The sequence below is a fragment of the Linepithema humile genome, chromosome 5 (genome assembly GCF_040581485.1).
Source record: "Linepithema humile isolate Giens D197 chromosome 5, Lhum_UNIL_v1.0, whole genome shotgun sequence".
Lineage (NCBI taxonomy): Eukaryota > Metazoa > Arthropoda > Insecta > Hymenoptera > Formicidae > Linepithema > Linepithema humile.
In genome coordinates, this window is record NC_090132.1 from 28,831,987 (window position 1) to 28,845,072 (window position 13,086).

A 13,086-nucleotide genomic window follows, 5' to 3' on the forward strand; every position below is an offset into this window, starting at 1 on the left:
GATAGCGTCGCGACGCGATTTCGCCGTCGTAACGTTGAGCTTTAACTCGCGCAACAAGACTCTGGATCTTTTAATATTAAGACTTTACGTATTCAGAAAGAAATCTGAATCGTCCATGAGCTTTTTCTATATTACTGTAAAAATTTTTTTTAATTGTAAGCTGTTCAAGTAGTCAGTTTTGACCAAAAAAAAAAAAGCTTACAATTCACCCAAGATTTTATGATAAAAATTATGGCCTCTGCAGCTAAGGAAAGTTATATTATTTTGTAATATAATAGTATACGAATATAATATTTTTCAAGGATATAGGATTTCAGTACGTGCTTCTCTAAGATACTGTCTCCTTTTACCAAGAGTGCAGTCTATTTTGTTATCTTCCGTTCGTCTTCTTACACTCAATAGTTTTCTATACACTTATTATAAATTGTGGCAGTTCTCTACTTGCTAATATCTTATTTATTCGAATAATTGGATAGTAACGCATATTAATATTACTGAACAATATTTTTTCTATCTCTAATATATGAGCTGTCTTTTCATTGTTCTCCAACCTTTGAAGTATAATGAATGGTCGATAATGAAAAAAAATCATCATAAATTTGAAGTAGCTTCGTAATCGTGCGAAATACGAAGAAAAGAATAATTTGCGAAGTATGTAATTATCCGATTTATCAACACACTTCTGAAAACCTCCTTGTTTCCTGATATGGCTTAAATGAGCGAGTTATCTCAGCATATTGCTCTAAAGCGGTCATCTTGCTCGCGGCATTCATATGGGTAATTCGCATTGACCAAAGTGCGAGATAAACGGTATGGTCACGCATTAGGAACAATGTCAGCCGCAGAGATTCCATACTCTGGTATTGATCGAATTGAATCCGTCTGTTCACTTCACCGTCAACGTATTCGAGTGATTTGGCGTGTAACTAAGATTATTAGTGAGTTGAATGCTTTAGTGCAATTCACGGACGTATTACAAAGACCAGGAAAGTAAAGCTGCAAACTACTTGCTTCAAACCGCTGAGAAATCTTACACGATATTCTAATCTACTTAATACTTAATTTTTTGACTATATTTCGATCATATTTTTTTATATATAAATTTAAGATCACGTAAAGAAGTATAAAGTTTTAATTATAATTACTGCGCGCAAAAAATAAAATGTTGTGGCGCATAAGAAGAACTGTTGTAGCATCCTTTCATCATTTTTTGGACAAAGGCTGTACATTAAGAAGTCTGATAATTTTATTAAATTACATATATTCCTGGGAAGTCTTGCAACAACAAGAAACATTCAGCAGCTTCCGTAAGCTGCAAAGTACACCTAGGAAATTACTTACGAAAGTACCTCAATAGCTAGTTTTAGCTCTATTGTTCTCGTAACAATGTTCCCTATAAACATGGAAAAGTAACCACAAGAAGATGAATTCATGTAAACCTTTACACAGGAGTAAGCCTTTCACGATGTCTTTCAATGATTTAGTGTAACCAAAATAATATATCGAAATGAACGATTCAACATCATGGAAAATGTATGCTAAAACTAACAATATCAAATTAAATAATTTTAAAATGGTTTTAATCTTCTTTTGTTACACATTTACGAGCTCTTCTTACGTTAAAAATTAAAATATTTGATATTAAAGGCAAATTAAATAAAGTATCGTGTTCACATATTACTTTTGAACGTTTAAAAGGATTTAGAACACTGTTTATAACTGAACTTTAATTTTACAGATAATGTAATAATGTTAATACATTTTTTTTTTAAACCGTAACAATTGTGTCAAGTAAGATTATTATTCGATATAATATCAAAATTTTACGCTCGACTGTTTTGAATATTTTCTGTTGGCTGAAAAATTCATTTTTGTAATGTGTATATTGCATGGATGTATGACGAAAGAATAAAATTAAATATAGTACACAATTATACAATCGAAACTGTAATTAGAATGTGGGGTAATTAAAGCCGTGATATTGTGAAAATTCCATTTTGTTTTCCATAAAATGATTTTAATGTTGAAGTTCAACCAACCGGGAACGCAGTTATCTCGTTAAAGTTTGATTTTAACTAAACGACGTTTTAATTATTTTGGCTTTGATCGATCGTCAAAGCGTAACTCAGTTTACTGAATCGGGCAATCCACAAAACGAATCGAATGAATCATGTAAACGTGTCTGTATAAATAATCCATTAGCCAAAACCAATACATACAGATAAATGAGATTAATTTTCATCAATCTCAGTTGTTTAATATGTAATATGTAGAAAGTAGCGATTATTTATTTTTAATGAAGTTTTATTTTTGACATGTAAATTTTTACATTTATTTATAACAAAATTTTATTTTTTGTCTGTAACAAAATTTTTCTTTAGGACCATTAATTTTGCTATTATTATTTCTTTTGGAGGAACAAAGATCAAATAAATTATTGGCGACTATATAGTTGCAGAGTTTATAAATTTTTAATTAAAGTAATACAAAATATCGATTTCACATCCTACAAAGAAATTCACGTAAAAGATTGTTTATAAATTCGTTCAATACATTGTAATAAGCATTTAATTTTCCTTCAAACACACAGATTTGTATTTGGAATCTATTCATACATATAAGTTCCTAATCGATCGATGAAAGGATTTTATCGAAACATTTGCTGAAATAAACGCCGGTAATAATCGAATCTGCGATCAGAGATTTACGCCTGATGAAATTCTATTTCACGAGCTGCTAAAAGCACGCGACATTCTCTCGATCATTTCCGGAGATGTGGCTCCACATGAGAAATCGTCCGACGGTAAGATACAGCCATGCCTTGCGGCTCGATGACGTAATCCGGTAATTTCTCTTTCGTGTCTGCTCTGACTTGGGTGGTAAGCTCGAGACGTGCACGAGAGCGAAGGTTAGGCAGGACCAATTAAAATGCCACCCGGCCCCGAATGCCTTCGCCGCTAATCAACTCGGAACCGCGCAATGTTTGGGTCATTAAGGTGCGCTCTCGGGGCCCGAATTTCCAACCCGAATGTCCTTAAGCCAATTACACGGAGCCTCCGTTCCATTCCTACGTCTACCGCGACTTTAATTTCGCGGCCGCGGTAAAATGCTACCTTGATTAATCGATCTAATTTCGAGTTAGATATGGACCGTAATTGGGTAGCAACCACTTTCTCGTTACGTATTTGTTAATCGATTTTGCGTCCATAACATTGATATATTGTAGGAAATTTGGCGGTCGAGCGAGACATAAGCGCTATTGAATTGGGGCATTAGAACAAGATAATATCAGCTGGAGAAAAAGAGGAGCAATCTTTCAGACTTTGTTATCTGGCATGAAAATTCAATATCCCTTTCATATAAATTTTACACAATAATGTTTAATGCACAAATCTGATTAAAAAAATGCTTTTGAATGTTTGAAATTATTTTCTTTATAATTTTACGTATTGTTACTTTTATATTTGCATTACAAGTAAATAATTAAAGAATATCTCACTAATTGCTGACCTCAATAAATTACCTGCATTTATCAAGCTGATTGTGTTACGACCATTGTAGTTGCATCGCTTAAATTTAATCTACGTAATTAAAGGTTAATTTGAGACATTAGATTACTGTTGCTTATCTCGTTGTGTATGCTGCAAAGTAATTTGGAATTGCCGAAGGAAAAAGGATAAAAAAGGTCCATGTGTAAAGTGCCGATTTTTCTTGAATTGTGTAAACGACCGTGAAAGACATTTAACGATTGATGTATTTCTTTGCCACCAAAAGAGAGAGCCGAGAGCTAAGAATAACCCAACCTCGGGGTAAAGTAATAGAGACGAAGGTTCTTCGGAACGTGGCTCTCGTGGCAATTCGGTCCTTCTGTCGACAACTTCAGATTCCCACCGCAGAATCCGAGAGGTAGGAGGCGAGCAATACTAAATTCTAGTACGTGATCGCGGTGTCGTATAGGATGGACTCGATATATTCGGAAAATATAGCCCGAATCGACAAGTCGCTTCAACCTATGACCTTCGATTTCGAGCCAATGATCGTCGTTTCCTTTACTTTATTGGTGTCTCATATACAGGTCGTTCTAAAATCCTCGCCCAGCGTCTACCTAATGAAATTATTTTGCTAATTAGGAATCTCACTCCTTGCTTAGCGCATACTACCTTTGTCGTGTGACGAATAACCTATTTAAGAAGCGTAGAAGAAGATAATAGATTATTACGTCTGTTAGTGGCCGTCACAACAACCGTTATCTACGATTTCATCGCGTGGATTGCGGAAATTGATTTTTTGTTATCAACGGTAAATAAAGGAAAGGAATAAATAGTGGGCTAATAAATCGTAGTCGGATGTTTCTAGATTTATAATAATAGCGCGCTGCATGAAACACAGCCGAGGGATATATATCGAAGCATAAATCATAGAGCCCCCCTGCTGATCTTCGGACCTTTTCTACGACCTCATCATCAATTTCTTCCCGTTATCTCCACCAAGTATACGACCAGAAGTTGACATTAAGCACTCCATGTGTCATCGCGATGGCCATGTCTCGGCTCTCGTAAATTATGCATCAAAATAAATTTTGCAAACACGTCGCAACAAGATGCTTTATCTATCACTGAGGAAAAAAAAATGCGAAAATCGCAACCTTTCGATTGCGAATATCGATTGAAAAAGATTGATGGTTTGCTATAAAAACGGGATAAGTTACAAGAATTAAGCTGCTGAAATCTTATCTTTTTAATAAATTGGTTGCGCAATGTAATCGATCAGAAACTTACTTATATCATGACAGTATCTTAACGTCTGTGCAAAAATTTCATGTCGGCGAGTACGATTCTATAATTATAATAGATACAAAGGAATTTCCAATTATACTTTCAATTAGAAGTATTTCGGCGCTCTACTAACTAAGTTAATTTAAAAACATTTCGAAGTATCTCGGATATTTTTCGGCTATCCTATAACACTGGATAAAGTGCTTGGGTCTCGCACCCAGGCCTTCCGATTCGAAATCGAAAGATTAAATCTAAGGTCCCGGCTTGTGGCCAGCCGAGGACAAGCACCGGGAATTGGAATTCCTAACGCTGAACTAGCGGGATAGGAAGTGGCCAATAGGAAGTTCTGTCCCTTCGACGCCGGGGGTTGGCGAACGCCCCCGCCGCATGCAGGAAATGTATCCAACGGGCATGAATCGAAGTAGCAATGAGAAACGGAGTCGAATAACAGCGAGCAGATCGGTGACCGTTGCTCTCTTGTCGTGGATTGTTACAGCGTGTATTTTGTGCTGTCGCCACGCAGAGTTATTCTATCCTTGCAACGAAAATGTAATTTATAGAAAGTTTCGAAAAAGCGCATTGCGCAGTAGTACAATCTTATTTGTTACATTTTTATTTTGGCAATAAAACAGTTATTGATAATAAATGAATAAAAAATGTACTCGACTCTTTGTCAATCATAAATTTAATTTCCCGGCTGGCCACCAGTCGAGACCTCAGATGTAATCTTTCGATTTGAAATCGAAAGACTTGGGATGTGAGAGCCAAGCACTTTTTCAAGATTATAAGGGAAACCTGATAGGACACTATCTTTTTTATCTGAAATTTATGCTTTATTTTTTCTCCCTCCTTACTTTGAGCGCTTCAAAGTGGTTTTACGCTTTTCACGACATAATCAACAGCCGAATGATCTGTCGACTTACGTCTTCTTAGTTCTTTGCTCGACTGTTTAACTGTGGAGGCATTGAAAAGTTGAACTAAAGAACGTCCAATTTTCTCTTTCAAGAACGTTACTTGATATTACATCTAAAAGTGTCGTCGTGGTTTCTGTTAAAACCGGCTGTCCGTTATGGTCTTTTTCGTCTACGAAAAGATTAAAAAGTCGTCGATGAAATAAGATAGGAAAAGAAAAATTTCTTGCGTGAATCAAAAGAACTCCCGGATAATCATTAAACCACCGAAGGACGGTTCTTAACACGGTCGACGCCTGCCATTGGCGCAATCTGACCTGAGTTTTATGATCCGCTCCTGTGGTATTTCATTGAAAAATGCCAGGCTCTTTCTCGCGGTGGCTGCCGGAACGAATGCCGGGATTAAGACCGGTGAAGGAGATCTCGGAATCTCCGTGATTTTTTTGCGAGCCGACCGGAAGGAAGATCCGCGGCGAGTCGGTCGGACAAGAGACGGCGAGAAGGAATCCATAGAAGAGAATCCACGCCCGCGAAGTAAGGACGGAGAGAAAGGTTTTACTAGAGACAGTAAAACTGAAATGCGAAAGAAAGTGATGACAAAAATAAAAAGTTGAGAAAGGAGAGGCAGTAAAAGGGTTGATGGGATATCAGTGGAGAGGAGAGAGGGAAGAACTTAAAGCATCGGGAAGAATTGGAGGTGTAAGTGGGTGGGCGAAGGGACAGTAGTACTCGAGACGGTGGGAAGGAAGTAAAGAAGCTGTAAGTCAGTGGGCGGGGGGCGGTGATCGAGTGGGACGAATTGACAAATTCCAAGGCGATCCTGGAACACGGCCAGGATCGCGATTTCTATCGGCGGGCGTCTCGGCGACAAGCAGAAAAGGAAGGATGCGGGCCGGAAGCACGGTTACGCCGATGCCTAGAAAGATTCGATAACCGCGAATAATGCTTGGAAAAACTTGGCAGTGAAAAGTATCCATCGGTATTATTTTTGCGGCATTTTTGTGGCGCACTCTAATTAAAATCTGCCTTAATTTCCACTCGATAACATCACGCTCGGGCAAAATAGCAAACAATTTGGACCTAATTTCAGGTTGTTGAATTAATCTGATTGAAATACGAATAAGAACATAAATAGAAAAGAGATCGCAATTCAGAAATATATATTAATATTTTCAATATACAAAAATTTTTAGTAAAATATTCAGAGATTTTTAGAATATATCGTGAAAAAGCAAATATTTTGAAAATGAAAAATTCCAACAAATTTGATAGATTTACGTTTAAAATTTGATAAATTGCGTTTGATAAAGTTGCCAGAAATAATGTTTTGTCAAAATTTATATTTTCTGAATTTTTAATGAAATTATCATACACACACGAATAGAGTTATATATAAATACATCATTTTAAAATATTTTTTATCTTTCATGTTTTAATGTACAAATCAATAATATCGCATTTCACTGTTATGCAAGCAGCGCTGATGCGAATAATGGGGAAATACGTACATTAATGGACTGAAAATTCAAGAGTTTTTGTTTTGCCGGCGAGAGGCCAGAAGCTCGTAAAAATATTTTACCCGATTAAGCGGAAACTTTTTTAATTGGAAAGCGAAACGCGGCAGGACGTCAGAATAATACCGACACCGATGGAGAAGTTGTAACGAACTGCGTTCGCGAAAGGCTACTGTCAAAACAAAGAAGCAATTTACCCGTGGAATCGTTGAATTAGGTTTTGTCATTAAGCAAACGCAGTAAATGGAAAAGAAACTTAACAATGTATTTATTTTTAATTTTCGGAGCATCTACGATATACCATAGCAAAAAGTACGACGAATAAAAGCGACATGCTTAAGGTAGTTCCAAGAATTTTTCAATTATTCCAAGTATATTTGAAACTTTAAGAAACTTTAAATGTATGCAATGTTAGATATCTTTCTGTAATTTTTTTCTTACATAGTTATTAAAATATCCTTTATTTAACATGTTATTTACTCAATGCTTTTCATAGGCTAATCACACGAAAATCAGACAATTTTGTTTAATTATAAGAAAACTACTTTCGAAGTATTTACAAAAGACTTGAATATAATTAGATAAATATGTTATAAGAACCATATTTGAATTTCGCGAATATTTACCACGTTATTGTGTTCAATCATTTTTATGACAGAAATGACATAATTTAATATCACGCATGGAGAGCAGAAAGACAGCAGCAAGAAGTATATTGTTATTTGCATATGAAAGATACAGTCAAGTAAAAAAAAATTGTTTTATCTGTTGCTTTCTATCATATTAATTTCTTTGTACACATCTGGTCCTACTTACTTTCTATATTTTTGATAACAACTGTACCGTTGCAACTACTTTAAGAACACGATCGATGAACTATTCAATTTAAATGTAATTTTGTCTGATTGAATTTGTTGTCATTTATATATAATATAAATATGGACAATTAATAATTGATTATAAGAAACAATGTGCACGATAAAATTAAATCTATCAATTTTAATTTATTTAGCAAATTAAAAGGCCGACTTGAGACGAAAAATAAAAATTGATAACATCGATGTAGTTATTCGGGGATATTTTAATTTCATCCTGGTACAAATCGCAGTTATCTACCACGTATTCGCATATGTAAATGCGCGAACGCGACATCGAAGCAGCGAGCACTGTAAGAGCCATTAATAAGAGCCGCCTAATTTCACGAAAGCCCGGAGGCTCCAACTATTATCTGGGAAACGTAACTCGGTCGAAGAGCGATTAAACGGAGGCCACGAAAATACGTCAACCCGTGGCGGCCTGCGCTTGACGGAAAACCTATAGACGGAACACAACCATTAATGAAATGACAAATGTGTTCTTGTCGACGGAAGACGCGCGCGCACGGACTTTGTGCGGAAATCGAATATTAAACACCCCGATTTGCAAGTCGTTTGAGCCGATTCGAGAATCTCTTGCTAATTTCACGATTGCCATTTTGACCTCAATGAATTGTAACGCCAATGAAGCAATTAAAAAGTAATTGAAAAGTCAAAGAGCAAAATTAATTGTACTCGAAAATGTGAACTTTTTGGGAAACGTAACAAGCTTTTCATTCCCGAAAATTAAAATTATGTCAAGTTGAAAGTTTTGCATTTATTTAATCTTCTGCACAGGTAATATCAACATTTTATTATCAAATTTATATAAAATTCCTATATTACTTTATTCGTTTTAATTAAAATGTATATTCAGGAGTTTTCGAATTGTGCTAGAAACATCAACTTCTTCGATGTAGATAGACATTGTTTAAGATCTTATTTGTAGAACAAAAAAATCGCGAAAGTTTAGACTTAATTGGTTTTTCTTTTTGGCTCTTCAATTATTGTGCCTGTCACTGACGGATTACTCTGTCGTTTAACTTTACTTGATAAATTGTACAATAAGGTTCTATCCGAAAAACGTAATAATCTTGATGTAATTTCAGGTGAACTGCCAGCCGCCGTGCATGACGGCAACGGAGTTTCGAGAGCGTTTCTTAATCTTTGGCTGGTTCACCTCACGATGAGCTACGTCTTCACCAGATGACAGTACTAAGGTAAGCACAGACTATGATTGAATGTCTATAGAAAGTCTATATGACGATAGAAAGATATTTCTATCAGACCTTGTCAATATATCTTCTCTTTAACAAAAATAACGAGGTATATTGTCATGAGATGCATTACCGTTTTATGTACCTCGTATGACTCAAATGTCGAAGAAAAAACACAACTTATATCATATCATAAATAATGAGCAGAATTCTTAAAAATATATTTTCTTAATTTTAATTAATAATTCCTTAGTTTTGTTAACAGACTCAATGTCCAGTTTAAAAACTGGTTATTCATTTGACTTTGGCAAAATTCAAATCCTAAAGTTATGTAAGATATCCACATTGCAAGTTAATGCAATACGTATATATAAAATACATGATTCTTGTTTGTCGCGCGTGACTCGGCGTGAAACAGTTTCTGAATGCAATTAATGTTTATTTTAATAAGTTCTTTGATATTAGATTTATGATTCATTTCAACATGAACATAACATCTGACATTTTTTAATATCGTTAAATTATTTGTAATTATATTTGTGAGAAAATAATGAAACATGCTTTTTGTTTTCCCATTTTGGTATTAATAATGAAAGCGTAAAAGCGATTTTGTGAGTGCAGAATGTGAAAAGTTAATTTTCCTATGAAATTCTCAAAATAGCATGCGAACGTTCTCACAAGCTAAAAATGACTCCACGGATCGTTAAATAATTGCACTCCATAATCCGCTACTGCGTGATTGGCATGGAAATTTGTTTGAAAATAGTGCACAGCATTATGTTAAAAATCGCCATGATATTATTATGAGCTCTTATAATACAATTATGATGCTGCGTTTATCTATCGTAAAACCCCTCTGCAAGTTGAACAATTTCCATAATTATTAGTTTCATAAAACGCTTTAGGCAGTTGTTGATAATAATGCTTTAGCCTTCTGGAAAATTTTCACTGGGTGGTTTCTGACCTCTTCGAGTTTATCATGCCTGTCTCGTAGATTTTTCTTTCTTCGGCATGCCGGCCATATCCTTCGTACCTCACGATACAAGCTGTCTTTCTTTTCCTCACATCACTAGTTTTTTTTTTCCTTCGTGCAACCACCTAATCCGAGTTTCAGATGAGTTCTCAGGAAGCCCATCGACTTATAAGAAGCTCGCACCCGGAGAGTTTCTGGGTTAACGCGAAATCTACATCTCTCCGTGAAAGAAAAGAGGAACAAAAGGATCACCTTGGCTCTTCCCGGCGATACCAAACCTCCTACGATAGCGAATCGATCGACATAAACGTTGTTTCGAATAACTTGGAATCAGAAACAGAATTCTATTTATTCTAAAAATACTTAGAGAGAAGAATAAAAGTACTGGCAAAAGTATCTGGCGAATGTTTTATTTGCAAAATTAAACATACAGAATACGTGTTTTTATTCTATTGTGCTCAAATTGTCATCATTATATTATTTAAGACGATTTTTGCGATCTAAAATTTTACCAAAAGCTATATATTTTCTTTCAATTTTAGATTATTGAGAATTTTAGAATTAGATCTATGCTGTACAATAACAAAATTTAGTGCTTGTTATATTAATTACGTCATTTTGCACAAAGTATAAATACGTACATTTTATTCAAAATGAAAATTGAACAATGCATGGCAAAATACAAATAAAATCGCTTTTTTTATTGCATAATAACGTCCGTCATGCACGATAATGTATGTAATTTCTTATGCATTTTAGTTCCGGCTTGCTATTTTTTCGCCAAGCCTTTGATCTCAAAGTTTTCCGATTGATTATGAAGTCTCTTCAATTAAACTGTAACGATATTAATAAAATCTCGTACCAATTTTATTATGAGCACCAATATTTTTGACGATACATTAATGAAATCATGTGACCGGGTTGCCGTGAGTTATCGGAAATTTTATTAGAGCTACGTAATCCGATGTTCCGCCGATGTGCTTTTTTTTCTACATCGTATACGTAATTACAAGAGGCGCTAACTAATTAAAAACGAGCTAACTGGGGCACGCGTAAATGAGATGACGCTCTTGAAAAATTATTGTTAGGACGGCAAATGTGGCGTTTTACAAACTTAAATAATCGCATTCCAACTTTGTTCAATTAATCCCAGGTGGAATGTTTTACGGAATTCCCAATAAAATGATGCACTTTTTGTATAATTTCTGCAACACTAACGCGTAATTAATTAAGTCGCTCATTTTGAAAGCGATGTAAGTAAAATGACGTAAGTTGATTAGGAAAATTGCGTTAAAAGATAAATCATTAATTTATATCTGCGTGTTGTTGCAACTCGAAATGTTTTAAAAATAGATTTATACCGCTGCCAAAATGTAAGTAGGTCGCTCATAACGACTCTCACGAATCAAAGTTTCATGCGCGAGAATTTTTGCCTTACCGGATAATTTTGCTTTCCTACGTACTTAATATTATTACGTATAAGAACTACATGTCAACGCAAAAATTCACAATTTAAACAGATGTTTATTATTGATGATTTTGTGTGACTGTGTCAAGCGTTTTCAAATTAAATTCTACGTTGAAGCATATACTCGTCGTATTACCGTATTGGATGTTTCGTAATTTTCACATCCACGTCAATATAATTTTAAAAAACAGGAAGTTGTTCTTCGTTTAAACTGTCATATCAGAAAATAATCGAACGTATTGGCTCGACTTCGGTTTATTGTTGATACAATGAATTAAAACAGAATTTGTGCTTGAACTTCATTGCAGGGTGATATATCATAATTGCTTTTGTAAAATTTAATATTGTGTGCACTCCGATATAAAAATAAAGCAAATATTATACGCAAGAATTTTTTTCTTTGTGATTTTTTTTATATTTGTTCGTTACTTTGCAATATTATCGCGTTAGATAAATTTTCTGCAAATGGTATATTTTAAGCGCGCGCTTGACGGATACGTTTTATAATAATTGGAAGTTTTAAAATTTTTATTATCAAAAATATACTCTCTCTAAATATTTTTATGTGATTGAGTAAGATAATTAATATATTTTTAATATACATATAATGTATTAAAAATATAGGAAAAACTTAACGTTCTTTTTTAATAATTCTTTCCACAACAACAATTTACTGCGTTAAAGGGCGCAAAATTATTCATTACATAGTATTATCGCTTGTCCACTACGCGACATCGATACATCGCGTGTATTGCCGGACCTCCTGTCGTTATCGCGGAACGAATGGAGTTGCGGCATTGCGCGCCACGATAATTGCAGGTTTTCGCGCGTTCGTCATCGAAGCGGCGGAATCGCGCGACCACGTCATAAAGTAAAGCTGATGCCGGACCATCCATATCGCGGCACCCGAATGCGTAACGTAAATTAACCGATATTCATAATTCAAGCTTTTATCGTCGCCGCGTCGAATCCCCCATTGTGAAGATATAATTTCGCGATGAGCCGCGGGAGGAAACCCGGGGGGGGGGGGTTGGCGAGGTGACGGGAGCGGAGGAGAGGGGGTTGAATGCTGCGGCATTGCCGTATGACGGCTCTCGCGGAAACTATAGCTTATACGGTATAGTTTCCACCGCGGTATCTCACCTCTGCGCTTTCATTATCAGCCGCCATAGATCACGGCGTGAGCTCCCGTGACGTCACATCCGTCCATCCCTCATCGCAAAACACCGCTGTTGTACCGCGGGGGTAATACACAACGAGAAGGGGGTATTTCTCTTCCCCTCTCATCGCCGCTCGCCCAACCGCCGCCCTGTCCCTTGCCCTGAGTTCCGACCGCCAGCCCACAGTGCTCCGCGCTTGTCTCTATCACTCTCG

General features: G+C 35.7%; 1 protein-coding gene across 1 annotated transcript in view; it reads left to right on the forward strand.

Annotated features, from left to right (window-relative positions):
- LOC105678148 (uncharacterized) overlaps nt 1-13,086 on the forward strand; it is a 221,996-nt gene that overhangs the window by 190,307 nt on the left and 18,603 nt on the right. Inside the window, exon 10 of the mRNA XM_067356375.1 lies at nt 9,164-9,274. Within this exon, the coding sequence (XP_067212476.1) occupies nt 9,164-9,264 (101 nt within the window). The 3' untranslated portion in view covers nt 9,265-9,274. The remainder of the gene's footprint in view (nt 1-9,163; nt 9,275-13,086) is intronic.